The sequence below is a fragment of the Anabrus simplex genome, chromosome X, assembly GCF_040414725.1.
Source record: "Anabrus simplex isolate iqAnaSimp1 chromosome X, ASM4041472v1, whole genome shotgun sequence".
NCBI lineage: Eukaryota > Metazoa > Arthropoda > Insecta > Orthoptera > Tettigoniidae > Anabrus > Anabrus simplex.
This window is the reverse complement of record NC_090279.1, coordinates 218,322,766-218,347,612: the sequence shown is the minus strand read 5'-3', so window position 1 is coordinate 218,347,612 and position 24,847 is coordinate 218,322,766. Positions and strand designations below refer to the sequence as shown.

Sequence of the window (24,847 nt, the reverse complement as noted above, 5' to 3'; positions counted from 1 at the left end):
CACTAACTGACTCAATACTTCTTCTGAACTCTGAGCCTCAGTTTCAGTTTGCTTCATAATGTGCTGGTTGACTGATGTGTCTCCTTTAATTCTTTTTTCTGCTTCAAACTATGCAGCCATATTTTTGAAATGGTCTGGTGACAACTCAAGGGATTTTAAACGGCTTGCCAAATTTTTCCAGTTGTTAAAACCCATTGCTTGACCAAAATGTGACTTTGATGAGGGATTCAACAATCGGACTTCTCAAGACAGCAAAGACAGGTAAGCAAGATGTTACCGTGTTTTTTTAGACATATCAAAAGCCTTCGACAACATCGGACATCAGCACCTTAATCTAACACTAGCTGCCGAGCCAATTCCATCTAAACTGAAGGAACTAATCATCCATCTACAGACTGACAATACAACACAGATCGAAACTACTAAGGGTAAAATGAAGCCAATTTGCTTGCTAAGAGGACTTATGCAGGGATCACCATTATCGCCAACATTGTACAACCTGGCCACAGATTTCATTTTTGATGAGATAACAGAAGAAAACCTACTACAAGCATACGGCAAATCAGTTTCTGCAGAATTGCCCCCCCCCTTCACAGTCATTGTTGGCAAAAACAAGGAAGCAGCTCTTGAGTTGACATGCATCGCTATCACGTTGTTCCAGGAAATTAGTCTACAGATAAATGCCAACAAATGTGTGGGCATATGTATTGAAAAGGGGAAACTCATGGACGGAGTGCTCGATATTCATGACAATTTTAAGATCAGTACTATTAAAGAAAGAGAAGAAATTCGATATCTCAGCGTCAAGTTTAATGAAACACTCACCTTTGATGTGAACTCTTCTCTAAAAACCTTGTGCAAGAAGTTAGACGTGCTTACAGCCTCACTTTTGTTAAAGGCAGATCAAAAGTTCCTTGTTTTGAACAAAGCAGTCAGCCCTACTCTCATGTATACTTTTCAGACCGCTGAAATTAGACAAGTACTGCTTAGCCTCCTGAAAACCACTAACAAAATGGTAAAGAGCTCTCTAAAGGAAATTTTGCCATTACCCTCGGATACACCCAATAGTGCTCTGTATTCTGATTTAAGATTCAAAGGCCTCGGACTTTTCAAAGCAACTTGGGAAGTACATCTGCAACAAATAAGCGCATGCAACGCCCTTCGCGAAGCCAGCTATAGCTTCGTTTGGTGCGTGATCTGACATCCGAAACGACGCATTGTCTACAGGCCCTCAACATCACAGATATTAACCAATTCTACAATAAAGGCAGTGACCTTCCAAATCGAAGAAAAATCCACCAAGAACTAAGAATAAGTAAGATTCTGTTAGAATAAAATCTATTGTAGCCACCTATTCAATCCAATTCACTGTTTATGGTGATTAAATTCTAAGTGATTTGTATATACTACATACAGTAGGTACATGTTTCGCCCTGTTTTTGGGCATCTACAGCCTACCGTCAATCTTAAAGTCAAGACCCAAGTCTTGTCTGAGTTAAACATTTGGAACCAATATAAACAAATACGACCTTATACATCTTCCTATTTTTTACAAATAAAAAAGGGGGGCAACTTCAATTAAAACAAAATTTGTTACATGAATACATTTAAAATATCTAACAATTTACAGACTGTACAAAGCAACTATTGGATCGGCGTTTCATTGCTCTACCATGAGATTATCTGTAAATAAATAGAAGAAAAATAAAATTTAGAATTATGAATGTTATAACCCGCGTTAATAATAATAGTGTAAATCCCATGATTGTGACTGAACTTACATTTTCAGTCTGACGTTAGCTGGATCCACTTGTTCCGGTTGCGTCTGAATGACTAACCTTTCTACTTCTAGTGAAATACTGATGCAGGAGCGGATTGGTGGAGCATAGAGGGGGAAGGGGAGTGGGTTGTACTTTGTGCACATGTGTTATTGCTAAGGAGGTGTTGTCCAAACTGGTGTGGGTGGGTGTAAGATTAGACGTGGTAATTGGAACATTTAAGTGCTGTGCTTGAAAAATAATAGAGACCTTATTATGATTTACAGTTTGGATCAACCTTGGAGTTATCTCATATTACAGATTTTTGTTGTCAATGACTTCATTTTATACAATTTGCTGTTCAAAATGAAATCCCCCAAAGGATACAGAGACTGTGTGAAGCACGACTCCTTCCTCTTCCTTCCGAAAGTTATTTGAAGAACTTTTCTAAAGGGCATAATTATGGGTTAAATCCAAACACATTGGAGGGTATTTTTGAAGTATTATAGAGATGAAATTGATAGGAATAAGATAAGAATAAGAAATATCCCACTGTGATTTTTGATGAAATTAAATTGAGGGAAGAGCGTCACTTCAATAACTTTATTCTTAAGTTAGATGGTTTGTTGACGTAGGTATCCTAACTCCACCCTCCCACTCAAATGATATAGCAAACCATGCTTTAGTTGTTATGCTTGTTCCCTTCATGCGAAATTGCATCCAACCACTTGCTATTATGCTAGTAGAAATACAACACCTGCAGATGTCCTTGAAAAAATCCTCTTCAAGTCATTTGGAAATAGAAGAAGCTGGCGCTAGAGTCATCGGTTTCACGTGTCACGGAGGTCAGCCAAACAAAAAGGCATGGAGGTCCTTAGGAGAAAGCAGAGAAAATGTACTTATATTAAATCCAGAAGATGGCAAAAAAAGAAAAAAGAAAAAGAGCAATTTCGGATTTTGTGCATGTTTTAAAGTGCATAAGGAATTACTTCCATGATAAGGTTGAACAGATGAAAATGTAAATTTCAACTTTTACAGGAAGCTTTATGAAAATTAATTATATTTGTGAATCTTCAGCACTTAAGAGTCTGTCCCAAGGTAATTAAAACTCAATTACATCCTCCTTCATTAAAAAAACAAACAAAACAAGACGCAAAGCTTGCTTTCCAAATCTTATTAGCAATGTTGTTAATGGAATAAAATACAGTAGAAGTCCGATATAGCGAGTGCGTCATATAACGAGAACTCCGCTATAACGACAATATTTTGTTGTCCCTTCAAAATTCCTATATTAAACTGTGTATTAATCTTCGGTTACAGCAAGAGTCCTATCACTGACGCATCCGTTATTTTGAGTGATTAAGCGCACGCGATTTCTTCCGTTACCGGTATTTATGCACCCCAGCGATTATGTTGCATGCGATCGATTACCTTCGGTATCGTTTCCTAGCTATTTCCACTAGCGAGTTCTCTCGTCGACATTCGAAGGCGATGTTGGAGTCGATTAGTAATACCCGTCGACTGCTGTTCTCTAATGAAAATTCGAAATGAATGAGGATAACACGTTTTCGTAATAAATGCGTAAATAATGTGGCCGATAGTAGTTGTCAACTTGTTAAAAATAAAGGCTGAAGTAAACGATCGCTTAATTTTAATGTTACATATTGAAATTAAGTAAGAATGTGATACACCTCAAGATATTGCACAGTACCGGTACATCGCTGATTTCAGAGGATAGTTCATATTTTCTCGCGTCTAGTTAAATTTCGGAAAGACTGTTCACATGTAAATTTCTCTACATGCGTTTCAAATATGTTTTCATGATACATATGCAGTTAGGTTAGGTGACGCCGTTTGAAGAAGAAAACTGAAATATTTGCCACATAAGCCTCTGGAGTGATACCGTATTTCTCTGAATCCAAAACGACTTTTTTTGTCAGAATCTAATGCGAAAAATCAAGAGTTGTCTTGCATTCACGGCCTGACAGTAATGAATACCACTGGCAACCTCCGCAGTAACCACGCTGCTTTTTTTCACCCCCGCACGCGCACGCACACAAAAAACTCGTTGAAAATAAACGACCGCCTCTTTATTATACAGTACATTGCTAGCCGCGACAACCGGTTGTACAGTGCCTGTGTGCAAGACCAACTCCAACTCTAACAGTATTGGAGTTGGTCTTGCTGTGTGTAACGTCACTGGATCTTGAGAAATACCTAGTGAAGAGAGAATTACGTTCTATTAGCCTGTACAAAAACGTTTCTCAAATCTGCAGAATCGCATCAAAACGTGCGAGCCTTCGAATTCTTAGAAAGGCCACGGCTACTCAGTGGCAGAGTTATAACATGTCTACTGTACCTGACGCGTAGTAAACTTAAGTTTTACAGACAGAAGAAACATTTTCGAGATGGATAGCAGTATTGTAAAGATACGTTCAACAGGTATTGCCGGCAAATTATCAACGGGTTCTTGTTGATATTATGATGCCAATTTTAAGTTAATGGTTATTAAACACTTGGAAATTGTGCAGCTGCAAGAAAATACGGTATAAGACTAACTAAAGGCAATATTTGACGTTAGCGTGAAGACAAAGATAGCTAAAAAAATGCGTACTGTACAAAAAATGCGTTCAGTGATCTGCAGCAAGGACGCTTTAAAGAAGGCGAAGATAGAATTGTGAGGTACGTGCACGAAAAGCTCAAGGGCAGAATGGCCGTACCGTGGTGCAATAAACTTGTTCGTCGACCTTCAACGTCCGCAATTAGGCCTATACATCGCCAGCCGCTGAAGTTGGCCGAACCCGGTAAGTGAAACGAGTGTGTAACAGTAGCCGGTTATATCTGACGCTGAGTAAAAATAACAGTTTTATAGACAGCAAGAATATTTTTCCGATGGATCGTCGTATTGCAGAGACGCGTGGAATAGGTATTGTCGGCAAATTTTCAACGGATCCTCTTCAGTATTATGATGCCAATTTTAAATTAGTGGTCATCAAACCCGCGAAAATAAAGAATAGTTGTACAGCCGCAAAAAAACGGCATAACGAAAGCCAATATTCGGCGTCTAAGAAAGCGTACTGTACAACAAAGGCATTCATATGATTTTACAAAGCATTTTTTGAACCTGATTTAAATTTTTTGAAGGAAAAGTGGGGTTTGTCTTGGATTCAGAGAAATATGGTACTATAACTTTTTCAGAATGAAATTAAATACACACTTCCACGAAAAATAACAAATAGGTAATCCATAGTGTGGATATCATCCGCGGAAACGCAAGTTTTCAACAAACTGACAGCTGTTTCATACCGATTTTAATGTGTATGGGGTTTTTTCCGAATTTCAAACAAAAATCGGGTATAAAGACAATCCGCTATAGCGAGTAAATTTTTCGCTGTTATGAATTCTCGCTGTAACAGACTTCTACTGTATTTTTGAGAAACAGTATCCCAAGATTTTGAAGGATCTCAGCAGCAAACTGAATAATTCACAAGAGATTTAAATGAAGTTTCTGGCACATTAAATTCAAGCTACTTTCAAAAGCCTTGTATAGAGGTTCAGACTTGCACAAAACTCAATGTATTTTTCTCCATCTTCAGAAGATTACCAGCAATAGTTCTGTATCATCTACAACCATGGTATTGCCAATAGTGTATATTCAGAGTGCCTTGCAGTTCATTTAATGGCTCTGGGACAAAGGGTAGGCCCTACAAATATATTTTAACATATAAACTTAAACAAGACCCTTTGAAATACCACTTTGAGATTTTCCATTTGTTAACTTGTAATGACCCTCCTGTAATCAATTTCCTACATTTGCATTCATTGCAATGTGTCTGTGTGCCTATTAAACAAGCCTTGTTGTCTGGAGGAAACGGTGAACTGAAAACTGATGTACCTCTCACTTCTTTCGTTAATCAAATCCAACTGCTTGCCAGAAAAGTAGTAAGAAGGACATTGTGAGGTATGTGGAGGTAACTCTGAGCTAATGCCAAGATTGGGAAAGTCAGATACCTGAATTAGAAATGTCACTGGTTGACTAGGTAATAGAGATAGACATGATATTATGAATGGGCCATGAAAGCGTCAAGCTAAATATAGAGAGAGATGTTTAGTTTATCACTTCACAGGATACGTTCTAAAATTTTCTACTGAGTTTATTATTATTATCATCAATCTTAGGGCTTAGAAATAAAAATGGAATACAGTACCCCAAAACCAACTCAGAAATACATTTTAAATAAAATATCTAAACTTACTAATACAATGAGACTGCGATGAATTCAATGTATAAGCCATTTAGAAAGAATGAGCAACAACAGACTTACTTATCGAATACGAACATTTCTGCAATCCAAATGTACGAGATCAAAACGGTATCAGCAAGTAGAGAAAGATCTCACTGAATTAGGATCACCAAATCTGCAGGAAAAGTGTTCATACAAGGGGATTTGAGGAAGACGAGAAGAAATCAACACAACGTACTTGGTCAGTGGAACAAAAATTACAACAATCGATGAAAATGAAGAACTATTGGGCACGGAGGAAAGCTCAACAAATGTTGATTCTGCATGGTCCTAAGTGAATGATAACAACAGGAACACAACAGCCACACTAAGTGGTTTTGAAATATTTATTCAAAATGAAAGAAAAAGTTATGTTCTGAACATGAAATGTGGAATGACATCAGTTTTTAGAGTTTAGACAGTGCACATAAGATCATGATTTGACCCTCACATGTAGGATGCTCCTTCAGAACATTGGAAGGAAATACAATTCCAAAAACTGGTGTTCCATTATATTAAGCATTGATATATATATATTTTTTTTTCTGGATGAAAGGAATTAACATACTCTGCTGAGTCAACCCCGAAACTTTCACACAATTAGTTTTTGGTGAGTACAGTAAGCAAGTCATTCATTCAAAAACAATTGTTTATATAGTTTTGGTGGCAGACCTCCATTTTGACAGGAAAATGCTAAGGAAGAAATAGTTCATTTAATATGGGCATTTTACTACCTCAGTTTCTATTTCATTTGGTACATGTATTCAACATTATTGTCACTGAAGCACGCCCAGCCCAGCTATACGCTATGGTAATTCCTTATTCACGCCCCCATAAAATTGACAATGGAGATTTATTCAAGCACTGTGGAATAAAAATAAAATAAACATTTTAATGATTATCTCAGTAATACTGTCAACAGGACACACAGAATGTGTGAAAATAAAACCTTATTCAATTTTGAATCTCTAAAGATAACTGAGATATGGGCCTCAAAAGAGATTAGGAAAATATCATTTATACAATCTTGATTTTTGAAGGTTTTTTTTTTTTAATACATCTGTTTAATAAAGTTCATAATTTAAAGAGTTCTTTCATCTGACTTGATGTGGAATGTTCCCTACTTGAGTTGGATTCTCCCTAAAAATTTAAATGTGAGGTGCATTAACAAGCATAACAAATTCCAAAGATTAATGAAAATTACACTTTGTGGACTGAACTCTGTACTGTATAGATGGCTTATATTTAATTAAATGTGTTAATGCAATTGCTGAATAATTAATTCAGTCTCATCAGTTGTTTAAGCAATATGTCATCCATTTAAATGAGCAAATGGGTAACGGACAAAAAATGAAATCATCGTTTTAAAAGCCCACTCTTTTGACTTTGAGACAGCAGTATTAATCAGTAATGATATAATTACAATCATACCTATAAAAGATGATGATGTCGTCGCCATAAGACCTATCTGTGTCGGTGCGACGTAAAGCCCCTAGCAAAAAAAAAAAAAAAAAGGGCCTAACACCCAAGAAGAATTACAGCTAAGACTCAATTTAAGAGGTGATGTCCTTTTCAAGAGAAAGTGCTATTGGTGAAATATTTAGTGATGCTTCGTACTAAATTGGTAGGACTCGGTTATCTCTGTGATAAGAATTATTGGCAACCTCTGACACCAGAACTGCATTGCCATGCCATCTGGTGGTATAATAGCACCTGATCAATAATTTTGGCGTTATTTGTCTTGTTGTATACTCAATAACTTCCATTTGCACAGAACTTTTAAAACAAATTTCCATGACACATACATGAAAGCAAACAGAATTTGTAATAAAGTAGTAGCCAAAGCAGAGTTGGAAAACATTCACTGAGGAAGTAAATTAATAATAATAATGTTATTGTTTTTATCCCCCACTAACTACCACTTTGACAGTGTTTGGAGACGCCGAGGTGCCGGAATTCAGTCCGCAGGAGTTCTTTTGCGTGCCAGTAAATCTACCAACATGAGGCTGACATATTTGAGCACCTTCAAATACCACTGGACTGAGCCAGGATTGAACCTGCCAAGTAGGGTCAGAAGGCCAGCGCCTCAACCGTCTGAGCCATTCAGCCCGTTTTAGAAAATTCCAGATTTTCTTTGTGAATAAGTCAATATCCATATGGAAGATGTTACTATTATTCTTTCTTCATTATGCCCAACTAAGGAGCGCGATTGAACTGATTTAGCTGATGTCGTTGCCTTTTTCTTCTTCCAAAATCTTGCGATTTTCTGATCAAGTTTTGCTGGTGGTTGTGTGTCATGTGTTATGCCTATTTCCTGAAGATCTTTTCCACCTTCGAGCAGCCAATTGTTTTTTTACTTTCATTGACAGGACAAGGTTCAGAATTCTTTTAGTCAATCTTTGATTACTCATTCTGAAAATTTGTCCATATCATCATCATCATCATCATCATCATCATCATCATCATCATCATCATCATCATCATCATCATCATCATCAAGTCCTATTACTGAAAAAGAAAGCTTTGTACACAGAAACAAAAACAGATACAGATCCCTGAAACGTATTGTAAATGTGGGTAATTAAGGAAACCAAAGAGCAAAAGTCATTAATAAATTAAAAGCAGATGCACTTGATATGAAATACAATACTATGAAGATAAAGATGTTGGCAAAGCTTGAAAAGGGATACAAAGTTCATGTAGTGTTCTTCACCTTCCTTCTGGTTACGCTGCTTATCATTAAATGTAGGGTATAGTGCTTTGCACTGCGGAAAACAGCGTTAAAAATACAATTAACCCAAATACACCCTTTGGCGGATTGGTACGCACTCTATCGTACGGGGTAAATATCTATATATGTACTGGTCCGCACCTGTAACCCCCGTTAGAGTATTTGAAGAGCGGTGGAGAAAGGAAGAAAAACAACAATGGCTGAGGGCTTACTAAATCTAATATGGCTTCTTTCTTACTTCCTTTCTCATCCCTTCTTCTTTCTCTTCTTTCCTTCTTTTTCTGCATCAGGAAAAGTAGTGGAAAAAAAAAGAAGAAGAAAAAGAACAGCTGCTGAGGGCTTACTCAATCAAATATGGCTTTTGCTTTTCTTCCTCTCATTCTTCCTTTTCTTTCTTTCTTTCTTCTTCCTCTTCTTCTGCTTTAGGAAAATTGTGGAGAAAGAAACAAATAACAGTTGCTGAGGGTGTACTCAATTCTTCTTCTTCTTTTCTTTTAAGAAAAGCGAGGGGAAAGGAAAAGAACAATGGCCAAGGGCTTACTGAATCAAATATGCTCTATTATTTTTCCTTCTTCTTCTTCTTCTTCTGCTTTTTGTTCTTCTTTAGGAAAAGCAGTGGGGAAAGACAGAAAGAGATCAGTTGAAGGCTTGCTCGATCAAATATGGCTCCTTGTTTTTCTTTACTTCTTCTTATATCTTTTTTAGGAAAATAAGTTTTGAAAGAAAGAAAAAGGAAGAGTTCCTGGGGGATGATCAATTGAATATGGCTCCTTCTTTTTCTTCTTTTCCTCTTCTTCTTATTACAATGCCTTATTCATTGCAGATAAGGCAATTTCAGACTTGTTGGTGACATTTGTGAACAGTCCTGCTGAAAGGCATTTTGAAACACCAACGCTGCACACCAGAACGTTGGTGGATTGCTATCAATATCAGTGAACATGGCAGCTGGGTGGATATGAGTTAAGACAACGTGAAAATGGACGTAGTGCCGGTTACCTTCGATGCACAGTTTGTGTGTAGGAGAAGAACTCACATAGGACACATCAGGAAAACCTTGCCTTACAGTCTATGTGACCAGCTCAGACAATGTTTTCTTTAGAGCACAGTAACGTTCTTGAAGTTATGGACATGAATTATGTTAAAAGATTTTGTGTTGAAAACAATAATCAAAAGATAAATGATCACTGACTAAGCCTGCATTGACGAGAACAGCTCACCTAAGAGGAAGATCAGTCCCCATGGCATCTTCTGGTTCACCACCTTCCAGGTGAGAAGAGCAGGCCCTGTCTTGGTTGGTCTCTTCTCAGCTGAAAACCCACAAAGTTAAATTATTTGATACATTTGCAACTGTAGGTAAATGGTCAGGAGCTTACTACATAAGCCGAGGCGCATCTCGAGACTGATGTCCTGAAACTCCAGGCGACCACGCTATATAGTTTTCTGAGAACTATTACCTGGTTATCCCATTTTACATACTCCCCATGGTGCTAACACACCAGGATGCATATCAGCAGACAAATAAACAAAATTAAATACAACAGAATTGTTTGTTTATTTTCTTTTAAATTCTTCGTCCACCTAGAGGCTGCTCTAAGACAAAGAATACACAATACAATGAATATTGATTATGGAACTCTAAACATTAAGAATGATTGTGAAATTAGATCTACAATTTTAAACAATTCCAAAACATAATTAGCAAAGTTAAAAACTACAGAAACATTAAAAAAGTTATAACTTGAGAAATTAATTTCTAAAAAAACTTAAAAACATAGAAGTATGATTCAGACCTGAGGCCAGCTGATATTATTCTGATGAATATAGGTGATGTTTCAAAATGAGGATAGATCCCTGATCACCTGAATCAAGCTTGTACTTAACTTCACACCTGTATTGCTTAAGCCCATAAATGATGGGAAATGCTTCTGTAATTTCATTTTGGTACAACACTTATCCAAGCATATTGTAATGTGTTGGTGGGGTAAATAAATAAGATAGAACATGGTAGCGGCCTATTTCTAAAATTTATTAACTAAGCACTAAAACTATTCATTTACGCACACACGACAGCCGAGCTCACAACTTTCATAAGTACACAGGAGACACACTTACGTGGTTATATCTCTCTCTTTCTTAGTTTCTCATTGTTTATGTAAAATGCTATTACACACACACACACACACACACACACACACACACACACACACAGAGTAACACTTGTTGCGTCGTCACAGTCCACAGTCTGCACATGTCAGTCTCACAGCTCGGGATAGTATACGCTGTCCGCTCAGTCCGTAGAACTCCACTCACAGCCCCATGTCGGCACCAACTGTTATCTTCGACGCTGCACAGGGCAAGGACACGTCCTGTTCCAGCAACTGGTTCAAGACACTCACACGCACGACAACAGTTACATATAAACGAATGCTCGGCTCCAACAGACTGACACGTCAGCTCAGGCTGTCATTAACACACTGTCCACACATTGGACTCACTACACCAACTCACTCAACTCCCTCGTAGGTTGCGCCTGACTTAAATACCTTGGCCCACGCCATCTCAATGCTTCCAGAAGGGATACGCCTCCCAGAGTCTTCCCAAAGGTGAATACTCTCCGCGCACCATTCAGATTCTTCTGTAATGCCAGGGACCTCCACTGAGTGAGCAGGACAATCCAGATAGCAGCGGTGGGGGCACTGACCAATCCGCAAGCAGGTGTCCTCCACCTGGTGGTGGGAGTAGGGAGAGGGTGGGCCTTCCTTGGTGATGAGCGTGCGGTCTGAGCTGGCTACCTTGCGCTACTTCCTGTGGTTGAACATTGGCATGGCAGATGCAGCGCCTCACCATGCCGCAATATTATCATGTGTATCAATCCTGTAAAGTGTTCTGGCAGCCAAATCCACATTGCTTCTCTAGGCACCGTCGAAGGCCTTTTCCAGTTGATATAGATTCCCATAGGGAATGTCTAATAATGGACCATTTATATTGGCCTTTTCCATACCATAGAACACAAAAAGCAAAGGATTTTGTTGTTTTCTGCACTTTTCCTGGAGTTGTCTTGCACAGAAGATCATAGTAGTGCCTCTTGAGGGACAGAACCCATAATGGGATTCGGGAAGAGACGACGATTCAGCAGAATTCTAGCAAAATATTTTACTAGCTATGGAGAATAGGGATATGCTATTACCACAGATGCTTCGATCACCTCTTTTGAAGATGGTGACAGTGGTGGAATTCTTCATGCAGCAGTGACCTTGCAAAATTTCCATATTAGAAGGATCAGGGAGAAAAGCCTGGATTTCAGAGGTAAGCCTCCACTTTGGATAAGTTCAAGGGCAATGTTGTTGGGTCTAGAGGCCTTTCTTGATTATTTTAGATTGTCAAGAGTCTTTCTAAATTCCTAAAAAGTAGGTGAGACTTTCATCCGAGATTGTGGAGGATATTGTGGCACACACTGGAGGAAATCTTCAGCTGCAGAAGAACTGTGGTTGAAGAGCAGCTGAAATATTCCTTTCGGCGTCAGTGAAAATGATAGGTAATATTGTCGGCGGCTTTCAGGGTGCCCGATGAGCAAACAGCTCCTTTATTCCAGCATAAAAGCTCCATAGATCTCTGGCTTTAGATAGACATTGGATTTCTTTAGCATTTTGCTGCCACCAGTTGTTTTTGATTACTCTTATTTCAGTCTAAGATTTTTGCTTGAGCTGTTGATAACCTGATTTCTTCTCTATCCTGAGCAAGAGAAAGGTAGGTATCCCTTTTAGCACTGATGATACTCAGAATCCCTTCATTATTATCATCAGACCAGTCTTTTCACCTCCCTACATCATACCAATGACCTTCTCTGCAGTCTTCCTGATGGTGTTTCTTAATGTGGTCCACCCTAACTGTTTTGACAAGACATTTAGTTGATTTTAAAGAGTGTCTTTGAAAGCAATGCAAACATTTCTTTTTAAAGATTGGTGATGTTGAATTTTTTCTTGGAAGGGTTCAATACGTAAGATCATGATTTACGATGTACGAGGATCCTTAGACGACTAATCAGAAGTCTATGGTCTCTCCAGTAGTCATCAATGTTATGTGCTGTCCTTGTAATCAGAATATTTGTTCTGTCATGCTGCCTAGTGATGACACAGTCAATGAGATGGCACTGTTTGGTCTTGAGGCAATTGGTAGGCGCGAATGTGTGTTGGTGATGAAGAGAGTTTCCTATTCCTTGATTACCAATGACATTCTCTCACAATCGATTGCCTCTTCCCACTCCGGCATTGAAATCACCAAGCAACAAGATCTTATCCTGAGTATCTATGTTGTCAAGAAGACTGTTCAGTTGATGGTAGAATCAGTTCATTATCAACTAAAGTGGGAGCATAGGCAGAGAGCTTTGATCTTTGCCCAGTATTGTCGTATCTTCTCCCAGGGTAGCTCCTTTCTTCTCCGCGATCACAGGGTAGCTTTCTTCTTTAGAGGTTTTTCCTCAAAACCATGAACATTTTTCAGGATCTGTCCTGTAAGTTGTCTGTTTTGTAAGTCCGTCAGCCAGGTGGTTGGTCAGAGTGCTGGGAGACAGTCTTGCCACACGACCATGCATGGTCAGAGAGTTTCTCTATCTGGGAGTAGAACTCTGAATTGTGACATCTTCCACTACTGTGCTTAGGATCTATCTGAGAATTCTTCTCTTTCTGGCTTCTAGTTTTTCAATGAAGCATTTTCTATTTTGTGACAGACACTCTGTAGCACAAAGGGCTTCCGTGCAGATGACTGTTGTGTAGTGCTTCAGCTTCAGATTTCATGATAGGCTTCATTTGTGGTAGGAGTTTTAATTCTGTCGATAGGCCAGTTCTAGATTGTTAACTCTCATGGAGAAGGCTGCTTTCTCCAACAAGTTAAGTTCGATGATGATGCTTGTTGTTTAAAGGGGTCTAACATCTAAGGTCATCGGTCCAAAGTTAAGTTCAATCCATTCACCCAAGTACTTTACCCTGTTCTGGTGGCATCTCTCTGTTAGCCTTCTTGATGCTGTTTTCCTTCAGAATCTTGGAGTCTCATTTTGGCCACAGTCAGTCTTCTGTGAATTATTCTCTCTCTGACTTCTAGTTTTTCAATCAAGCATTTTCTAACTTGTGACAGACACTCTGTGGTATTTATTCGTGCTGTTATTTCCATGTCGTCTACAAAGGCCAGATGTAGTCTTTCACTCTTGTGACCCTCTCTGGCACCCAAGTTGACCAGTTCCTTGCACCATTTTGTCACAGCTGTTTCAAGGACACACTCCTTTATTAGTGTATTACGAGAGATGAGGGCTATACCTTGTCACTGTATACAGTATATCTTCCTTACTCTGGAAGGTATTCGGTCCACTGATGAAATCTCGAGGAGGTCAATAGTGAGATCGGTCATACTCGGGTGGATATAATAATCGTATGGCGTCAGCTACCGTGATTTGATGCCCTCTAGGCTGTCTGCGTGTCACTTTTGATGTTCTTTTTTTCTTTACCAGATAGCGATCAAGTGTCAGCAGAGAACTTTCATGTGCTGACATCATAGGACATGAAAGTGCTAAGTTACTTTTCCCTGCCCTTTCAAAAATCTGACTGTCGATTCTGACCTTACTTTAGAAAATAGTTTGTCTCTCAGTGGTTCATACATTATGCGCTGATAAGGAAACAGACCACAGTGGATCAACATGGTCCCTGTATAGAGGCAAAATGAACGAGGAGAAAGCCAGGTTGGAATCTGACTCTAGAGGAAGCTCCGGAGAGACCTTGGTTCCTATGTACCCTCTAGTTTTTTGTTTTACAGTGCATTACTTTCAGATCCCCCTTAACCTTTTCGCTGCTGAATTCTCGGACAAGCAGGTGCTGGATTATTTCAGCCAACAACCTCATCAAATATTATCGCCAATTTGAACATAAAATACAAGCACTAACTACAGAATAATATTTTGAGATGATATTTCAACTCTCCAGTTTGTTACTACAGTGTTGGAGACGGTTCATGTTTGAGATCCACGGTTTGATTCCACACGAGGTGGCAAAATTTTGTCCATTAGGAAGATGCTTAGAAATTTTCATTTGCATTATGGGTTATGCCTACTCTATGTATGCACATTATCAATCGATACACACTATTAACAGGAGAAAGATTAAATTAAGCACATAATATTGATAAAAGTAGAGCGGAACTTGTGAACTTAGCATCAGCTGTCTGTTTATAAAATCTGTTTACTTCGACCGCTACCCTCGCCCACATCCCTTCATTCACAAATATCCCGAATTAATCCACTTCAGGGCATTCAGAGGTTTGGCACTTGAAATGCATGCACCTTCGTTATAAACTCGTCATCCGATCATGTGGGCAGGCCTAAGTCAGTGTCATTTCTTCTTCTCTCTGGCAGCAAATCATCACCACTGTGAACATTATCATCATTCCCTATCACTAACACTAATGTCTGGCTCCGAGGCTAAATGGTTAGCGTGCTGGCCTTTGGTCACAGGGGTCGCGGGTTTGATTCCCAGCAGGGTCGGGAATTTTAACCTGCATTGGTTAATTCTGCTGCCTCAGGGGCTGGGTGAATGTGTCATCTTCATTATCATTTCATCATCAGGGCACACAGGTCGCCTACGGGAGTCAAATCAAAGAACCTGCATCTGGCGAGCCGAACAAGTCCTCGGACACTCCTGGCACTAAAAGCCACACGCCATTTCATTTCATTACTTCACTAATATCTTTAATATCACTACCGTCACTGTCAAAATCCACATTGGACTCAATCTCCTCTAAAAGTGTAAGATTAAGAATGTTTACAACTGTGACAAAAGAAAAAGATTTCCTGCAGAACCACTTGCGGAAAAAACAAACTACTTTAAGTGTGAATAAAAGATGACAGAAGCATATGATACACAGTTATAAAGCAGATCGAGTATACTTGACCGCAGCAGTGAAAAGGTTAATTATGGAACATTCAGATGCCTCTCACTTACGGTCAGAGCTCAGGGAGTACAGGAAGTCTAGCCTTGCCGGGAGGATAAAGAACAGGATAGACACGAACATTGCAGCTGTCGCATCCTTCACTTTCCTGGAACATCAGGACACAGTTACTGTTGTGGGTTGCAAGAATACAAGGCTTGTTTGTAAAATAACTGAGCTTTGAAGAGACTAGTTGTTCCTAAGTAACTTAGCCATTTGCCACACATTAACTGTTTAGTTTGTGACTGCTTCAAACTGAGGAAAACATTTGTGGAGAGAAAATAACCTGTAGTGATCGAAGAAAATGTGACAGGTCAAGTGGAATGTAGAAGAGTCGTTAAAAGGTTTTATTTGACATTAATAGTGTTGTATACCATGAATTGGAGAACTGCTGGTATTATCTCAAGAGAACACAACAACATTTGTGGACAAACAACTCTTGGAGCTTCAAATATGACAACACATCGCTGTTGATTCATGAATAATTTTTTATGAACATGAAGACAACTACTCACCTTACTTGGCCCTAGCAGACATTCTTCTATTTCCCAAACTGAAATTCACTCTGAAAGGACAACGATTTCAGGAAGGTGAAAATATCAAACTGAAATTGTAGATGCATCTGCCTACCAGGAGCTTCCATACGTGTAAATGGCAGTGGGAACCTTCTGGGTTGCAGGTAAGCACTAAAAAGAGTTATATTCAAACTCTGATTATTTTCAGAACAGGTCCCATACACCTTATAATACAAGTTGAGGAACATGAAGAGGATTTCTTTCTTTCTTTCTTTCTTTCTTTCTTTCTTTCTTTCTTGGGTTGGTAAATCCCATTTCCTTTCAGAAACTTTGACTGGACCTGCAAAAAAGTCTTTGAAGTGGAACTCCTTTGTTCTTGTCTCCAAAAGACAAAGAATGAGAATATCGAGTAACAACTTGGATAGGACTGGAGTTTTAAGGATTAAGAAGATCACAGTGGTATGGACATGTGGGAGTCCAAGAAAGGTTTGTTGTGATGGTGGACAGCGAAAACTGAAGGAAGCTTACTGGAGTGGAAAACTGATGATGACTGATGATACTCCATTTCTGGGTCTGCATGCGAGTTCCAATAGTTTAAAATCTTTGTTAGAGTACATTTTTATAAGATTTCTAAGCATCCCCACTTCTAGTGTTTAGATAGTGATAAGGACTTACGTTTCTGTGATGACTTCCGCCCAGCCTGGGAAGATACCTGGAGAGCGGGTGACCCACAGAGAGACCACGAGCAGGAAGAGGAGGCCAACGGATATTTCGTGCCAACTGAGCCCTCCCATCTCCTGCAACTTAGACTTCACCACGCCTCTGACCACTGCCGCTGCCTGCTTCGCTTCCTCCTTGTCCTCCAGCTTCTGACGAGCCACGTCCTCGTCCATGCCACCCTTGCTGATAACAAACACAGGTCAGGTACATGACCTTGTATGTAACAAAACCATGATTTTACAGGAAGAGAGCAGAAAAACTGTCCTATGTGGTTGAAAATGTAAAAAAAGTGCTAGCTACAAATTATGAATTAAATTTCATAATAATTAGAAAAGATTGTTTCAAGATTTTAATTTTGCACTTACAAACTGCAGATATGAGGCGACCATTCTGAGCACTGTCACTGCAGTGTTCTAGCCTGCTGCCATACTGGGACAGATTTCATAATTGAAATGAACCTCAATATTTCTTATTAAACTAGAGGCTTGATCCAAGACACAATCCAGTTGTTGTTGTTGTTCTTGCTGAAACTCCATGGGCTATCATAGCTGTCTTCCACAACAGGTCAGAGATGATGATGATGCTTGTTGTTAAAAGGGGCTTAATATCTAGGTCATCGGCCCCTAATGGTACGAGACAAGTCAATTAAAATTTCAAAATTCATCTACTGACCAGAATCAAAACATGATGATGAAGAATGAATGAATATGAATTTTAAATAATCAGCAGATCCAACTCATAATATTAAGAGTTTAAATAATTCCAAAATCCAACCACTGGCTAGAATTCAAACAGACAACGACGAACAATGATCATGAACTTAAGACAATCAGTGGATTTGACCCAAAATCACCCACCTTCCCATAAAATAACTTAAAACAATGGTATAAACTGAACAAGGGCTGCTTCCAAAGCAAAATCCTAAATCGATGATGCTTGTAGTCCAAAGGGGTCCAAAATCCAGGTCAACAGCCCCTCATAATGGTACTTATTGCTAGCAAAGTAGGACCATGGTGTTCCTCATGTAGCAGTACTAATCAAAAGTAACACAGACTCAAGGTTTTCCTCACGTTGTAGTATTAATCACAGGAAACGTAAACCCATGGTGATCCACCCACGGTGAAAATAATCACAGACCCATGGTGTTCCTCATGTGATGTTACTGATAACAGGTAATCTCGTGGGTCAAGATCCATCATAACTTGGTCGCCTCTTACAAGAGGCAGGGGATACCGTGGGCGTATTCTTCACCTCCGTCCCCCACCCTCAGGGGGTACAGGTTGGAGAAGTAGATGGTCCAGCTAAATGGAGAAAAGGGCTGTAAGCTCCCCATTCCTATCAGCGCCTCTATACCACACAGGTTAGCTCACGAGACAGGTGGGTTGAAATGCCCTGTCGGCCATCCTCGAGATGGCAAATGCCAGGATGGTACCTTCCTCAAGGCTATGGCTGCTTCCTCCCCATTCCTAGCCCGTACAGTTACACCGTCACACAGTGCTACATGTAGCTTACCGCCTGTGGGCTGTGCCAGAAGCTGAACATGTCCTCCCAGCACTAAAAGCATATGCTAAAAGAAGAAACTCCACACCACACATTGAGTAGCTCAAGTTTTGTGGTTGACCATTGTGTTGATACCAGAACTTATTTACTGACTGGTTTTATGTGTTAGCCATACAGAAAAAGCTGCAGGTGTGAGACTTTGTCAGAGCGTAGACATCTATACTAATATTATAAAGAGGAAAAATTTGTTTGTTTGTAACGAATAGACTCAAAAACTACTGAACCGATTTTTAAAATTACTTCACCTATAGAAAGCTACATGGGCTGTATTTATTTTCAAAACAATTCAATGTGGGGGGGGGGGGGGGGTACGGGGGGGGGGGGGAGATATAAAAAATAATAGGCTAATATAGGCAAAATATCGAATTTGTCGTATAAGGATGAGACGAAGCTCAATTTAATCCTCTTGACGCAAAGAACAAAACTCGGTAAGCCCTATGGGCCCGAAAACCATGTTTTAAGGCCCTAAAACCAACCGTTATGGAGATATTGGCACCACACTACCCCTGCTCTAGGAATCGGATAAAGTAATGAACTGCCATAACCGTGGCAATGTCAGCTCCAGGATTCTACAGCAGCGAAATTATCTACAATAAATCACAAAAACCTAACATGTTACAGACATGAAAATTGATATTTAGAATACCCTTTAAAAATAAAAGAACACAGATATTCGTTTTCAGAAAATCCACTTAAGGGGGTGGGGTGTAGAAAAAAGTGAGGAAGGAATTTAATTATTTATATGAGGATACATATATCTCAAAAAATGAAGATGTTACAGACTTTAAAATTGGTATTGGAATCTCCTTTAAAAATGAACACACTCTTTTTGGAAAATCCACTTAAGGGGGTGAAAAGAATTAAAAAAGCGGTTGAATTTTTAAAATGAGTATCTTCTTCTTCTATCGCTTTACCCACACCTGTGGGGTTGCGGGTGCGAACTGTGTCGCACATGTGGATTTGACACTGGTTTACGACTGGATGCCCTTCCTGATGGCAACCGTATGTGTAAGGATGAAATCTATACTTCTATACTAATATTATAAACAGGAAAAATTTGTATATTTGTTTGTAACGGATAGACTCCAAAGCTACTGAACCGATTTTAAAAATTACTTCACCCATAGAAAGCTACATTGCCATTGAGTAACATGGGCTGTATTTTATTTTCAAAACAATTCGAGGGGGGGGGGGGGGGTGTCGACGGGGGGAGATATAAAAATATTAAAATAATAGGCTAATATAGGCGAAATCGAATTTGTCATACAAGGACGAGATAAAGCTCATTTTAAGCCCCTTGACGCAAAGAACAAAACTCGGTAAACCCTTAGGGCCCGATAACCATGTTTTAAGGCCCTAAAACCAACCGTTATGAAGATATTGGAACCACACTACCCCTACTCTAGGAATCGGATAAAGAAACGAACGGCTGTAACCATGGCAACGTCAGCTCCAGGATTCTACAGCAGCTAGACTTTGCATGTACGTTTGGGCATAGCTGTCAAGCAAAATTGATAAACATATGACTTACACTCTGGAAAAAGTAAACTGTTGTGTAAGACGCTTATAGAACTCCTTTGGGTGGGATGAAAAGGGAGTGAAGTATAAAAATAATAGCCCCGGAGATCTCCACAGTACAGCAACCAGCGGTTGCCGACGGGCCTCCGTTTTTACGTACTGGCTTAGGTTTCAGCATTTTGCAGAGTCTGTTACCTATAGTTTAAACTATTTTCTATCAAATCATGGAGTAGTAGGATCACTGAGGTTATTAGTGGCGATATTTTGGTCCACTTTTACAATCATTGTAACCATGAAAACAACCTATATACTGTACACAATGACTTGAAAAAATTTCTCAACACTTATACTCAGATTCATTATATGATGTGTGATATGAGTGACAAGCCCTGAGAATTATAATTTTCAATAATTATAGTAGTTTCTTCATGCATCGCGTATTTCCTTGATCATTCGTAAAATAGTTATGAAATGTTAGATCAAACAAATACATTCAATAATTTTTATATTTGTGGTACTATCTAGCGGAAGTATACTTCCACTAAACCTGCAGCTTTGTGAAGGCAGCAGGTATATCTAGGTGGGAATGAAGGAAAAACATGGTAGCAAAAGATCTTAGAGGTCGACGCTAATTAGGAACTAATATTTAGAGGCCCCCATGAAGAAAAGAAGAAGAAGATACACTATAATTCCAAACATGACAAATAATTTCTATGTACTTAAGTAAATACACCAGTGATATAATTATCTAATGAAGTCAGTCACACCGATAGTATGAGTAAATAAAGCCAGTTTCTGATAACCCGTACGAAGAACGGGTACTTCTGCTAGTTATATAAATAATAAAATCGAGACCAAAACCATAGATGTACCGGTTCCCCAGTTCGTCACTTTCGCTAGTTTGCCATAGTGGGGACGATATGTATAGTGCAGAAGAGCGGCAAGATAAAACAAAAAGCTCCTAAGCTGTTGTACTTCCCTAGATCAGAACCTGCTCTAAGACAGACAATAATCAGAATATGTATGATCCAGAGGAATGTTATCTCACTTGCGGCCAATAATTACACAAGTTGTTGCACTTGGTGAGGTAACTCCCTAGATCGTGAGTCATGCAGACATCCACTCATGGCCTGCTTTGCGACGGGCAACACATTCAAGTATAGGGACTGGTAACCTTTCTACTATAATAAAAACGTATGAGGCAAGGAAGATCAGAATGTAATAACTGTCCTCTCTGTTACAAAGGATTCTCCGATAAAATTAGCATTAACAATTGTAGGAAACACGAAATAAATGTTAAAAAATTGTAATATTTCCCTTATTATTTGTCATTGGATTCATTTGTGTTGCAGATAAGATGGGAAATATTATTTTCTACATCTTTTTTTACATAGTAGGCCTATTTATTGATAGACTGAGAATTTTTGGACTTGCTCCTATACTACTTTACCACCTAGAGGTTATTTACACACTAGATGAGCTGTGGTGAAGGCACTAAGTACTTACGTCACTGACCCAGGGAGGAGTGAAGCAACTCATCAACTGCTGGTTGGAGGGAGATAGGAAGTAAAACACAAAACAAATAATAATCATCATCATCATCATCATCATCTGGGTATCATTCCAGCAGGCCAGGTAGGACTTTTGTGGACAATATGCCTCCATCGGTTCCTGTCATTATAGAGTTGCTCTCCTTTCACATCCTGCAGTGTTGTTCCTTTCTTGATAAGGTCTGCATTTATTTGGTCTAGCCACCTTCTTCTGGGACGTCCAACAGGTCTCCTTCCAGGTACTGTCATTTCCAAGTATTGTCTGGGGATTCTAGTCTCTTCCATCCTTTGCACATGCCCAAACCATTTCAACCATGCAATACGTAGTCTTTCTTCCATCATACAGGTCACTTGCATGTCATTTTTAATGCACTCATTTCTAATTCTGTCTCTTCTTATTTTTTGCATAGCAGATTGTAAAAATTTCATTTCACATGCTTGCAGTTTGCTGACGTCTCTTTTCAATAACACACAGGTCTCCAGCCCATATGTCATGAGCGGCAGGAGGTAAGATTTGAACATTGTTTGGCTTTTAAGGGAACTGCTTTGTCTCACACTAGATTTCTTACCTGACAGAAGAACGTGGAACCTTTTGTCACTCTGTTCTGGATTTCCAATTTAGCACTCCCCTGGTTCGATACAATACTTCCAAGATAGCTGAAGCTTTCTACATATTCAATTCTCTCTCCATGAAGTTTGAGGTCACATGCACTGGGTGTTCTACTCAATTTCATTACTACTGTTTTCTTCTTACTCATAGTCAACTTATAGTCCTTAAATTGATTGATTGATTGATTGATTGATGTTTGTTGTTTAAAGGGGCCTAACATCGAGGTCATCGGCCCCTAATGGTACGAAATGAGACAAAATGAAATGACAACTTAAAATTCCAAAATCCTCCACTGACCAGAATTCTAAGCATGAGGACGAACAAAGAATGGATGGACGGATTTGAATTTAAAATGATCAGTAAATCCGACCCACAGTGCCTCACATGCACAGAAGCTGGCATAAAACTATCGGATTACCAACCAAGGGACTGCTACTATAGTACGATGCTGAATCGATAGTGCGTATAGTCGAAACGGGTCCAAAATCCAGGTCATCAGCCCCTCATAATGGTATTTATCGCTAGGAAAGTAGAACCATGCTATGTGTAATATTGCGGTACTAATCAAAATTAGCGGAGACTCGCGGTATTCCACACATTATGGTACTATGCACAGGTAGTGTAATGCGCACATGTAACACAGACCTATGGTGTTTCGCACATGGCAGCGCTATTTGCAGGCAACGCAAACCTATAAAGGCAACGCAAACCTATGGCGTTCCTCACATAAGTGGACTAACCACAGGGACCCGTACTATCCCGTTGAATTCCTCACATAATGGGAACTGAGCATAGGTAAGGCAGAAGCATGGTGTCACTCATATAGGGGTACGAATCACAGGTACTGCAGGACCCCCATCCTGATTCACACACTGTCGCTACTAATCACAAACCTATTGCGTACCTAACATATTGGTACTACGCGCAAGTAAATGCAACCCATGGTGTTCCCTGCGTGATGGTTCTAATAGGATCATCCCTTGGTCGCCCCTTTTAGTCGCCTCTTATGACAGGCAGGGGATACCATGGGTGAATTCTTCGTCTGCCTCCCCCACCCACAGGGGGTGTGTGTTTGGTCTGTGAGAGGTAATTTATTTCCTTCAAGTCCGCCGGCAAGCCGGTTAGGACCCCCCTATCCGCCACCTGGGACGCGCCACGTGTGAGTATCACCTCTCTCCCTGCTACGCCTGCGTAGCAGGTTCGTGGAGTCCTTAAATTTGTTGATCCAGCAATCAACAGTAATTTCCTTTGGACTTCTTGCTCTGTTTCTCCCCAAATGGCAACATCGTCTGCAAACACTAATGCAATCAAATCTCCAGGTTCTGCAGCTTTAATTTCTTTAATGATTACATCCATGAGTGCAAAGAAAAGTAGTGGAGATAGTGCACTGCCTTGTTGTACACCTCTCTTTGTTTAGAACCAAAACCAAATAATAATCATAATAATCATAATACTGTTATACATTTTTTTATGTCCCACTAACTACTTCTATGGTTTTCTGAGATGCGGAGGTACCGGAATTAGTCCCGCAGTTCTTTTACGAGCCAGTAAATTTACCACCACAAGGCCGACGTATTTTGCCACCTTCAAATACCACCGGACTGAGCGAGGATTGAACCTGGCACGTTGGGGTCAGAAGGCCAGCGCCTCAACCTCCTGAACCACTCAGCCCGGCTAAGCAAAAGAAATGTATAGGAAGTCAAAACGCCATCGCAGATCACATTTTCATCATGGCTGGCCTGGATTGTGGTGCCTTCTCCTCTGACCGTAAACATTGATTTTCATTCAACTCTATTCATTATTTTTTTGTGATGTGCATATATTCACATAAACTGGGACTATGGAAATTTAGAAACTGAATTGTCTTTCTATTCTGGACATAAACAACATACAAATACCAATTTTTTAATAATATTGTTACCTAAGTACAGATAAAATGTTTGTTCTTATTTACATCGATGAGTCTCTGCAAGATCAGGTATGTAATATTGATTTTTATATTAAAAAATTAAAAGACATATAATGAAGGCAACACTAAGTTTTTATTGTCAACTAAACTCTGTATCCAAGACTTGATGCACAAAAACTACAATAAAGCTATCAGTTTAACACACCAACTTACCGACAGAAGCCAAGGTACATCCAGATGAGCGACAACCAAATGAGAATATTGTTTAAGAGCATACCAGGGACATTAAACATCATCCATTTACCAAAACTTATTGGTGGTGCCTTCGGAAATAGACTGAAACAGAGAAAATGTGTTGTTTAAATCTCTACTGGATAATATGCCTTGAAGTTACAATTTTTACATTAAATGCAGAGCCTTAAACAAAAACATTTCGTTTTCACAACTGCATTGTGCTTGAAATAAACTTTTAGCTTCCTAAGTCAATTACACATCCAGAAGAAATAAAAAGAAGATAGAAGGAGTATTTTGAAAAATTCTGAATATGAGAAATTGTGCAGAGGAGATGGTAGTAATATGGTGTGACGTCTCAAGAGTGGAAGACGATATAACCATGTTAGAGGTGGTATTAGCAGTCTGTAATATGGAAATGGCGAGATACCAGGAATGGATGAAATTAGTGTGGAAATGATAAAGGCTGCTGGACCTGTTGGAACTACAATGGG

At 39.4% G+C, this 24,847-nt stretch overlaps 1 protein-coding gene across 1 annotated transcript in view; it reads right to left on the bottom strand.

Moving 5' to 3' along the window:
• The window catches only part of LOC136886799 (protein I'm not dead yet-like), a 98,049-nt gene that overhangs the window by 39,519 nt on the left and 33,683 nt on the right, over positions 1-24,847 (bottom strand). The window contains exons 7-10 of the mRNA XM_068230968.1: positions 24,336-24,458; positions 16,931-17,158; positions 15,755-15,849; positions 9,989-10,078 (exon numbers count right to left, since the gene is read on the bottom strand). Coding sequence (XP_068087069.1) covers positions 9,989-10,078; positions 15,755-15,849; positions 16,931-17,158; positions 24,336-24,458 — 536 coding nt within the window. The remainder of the gene's footprint in view (positions 1-9,988; positions 10,079-15,754; positions 15,850-16,930; positions 17,159-24,335; positions 24,459-24,847) is intronic.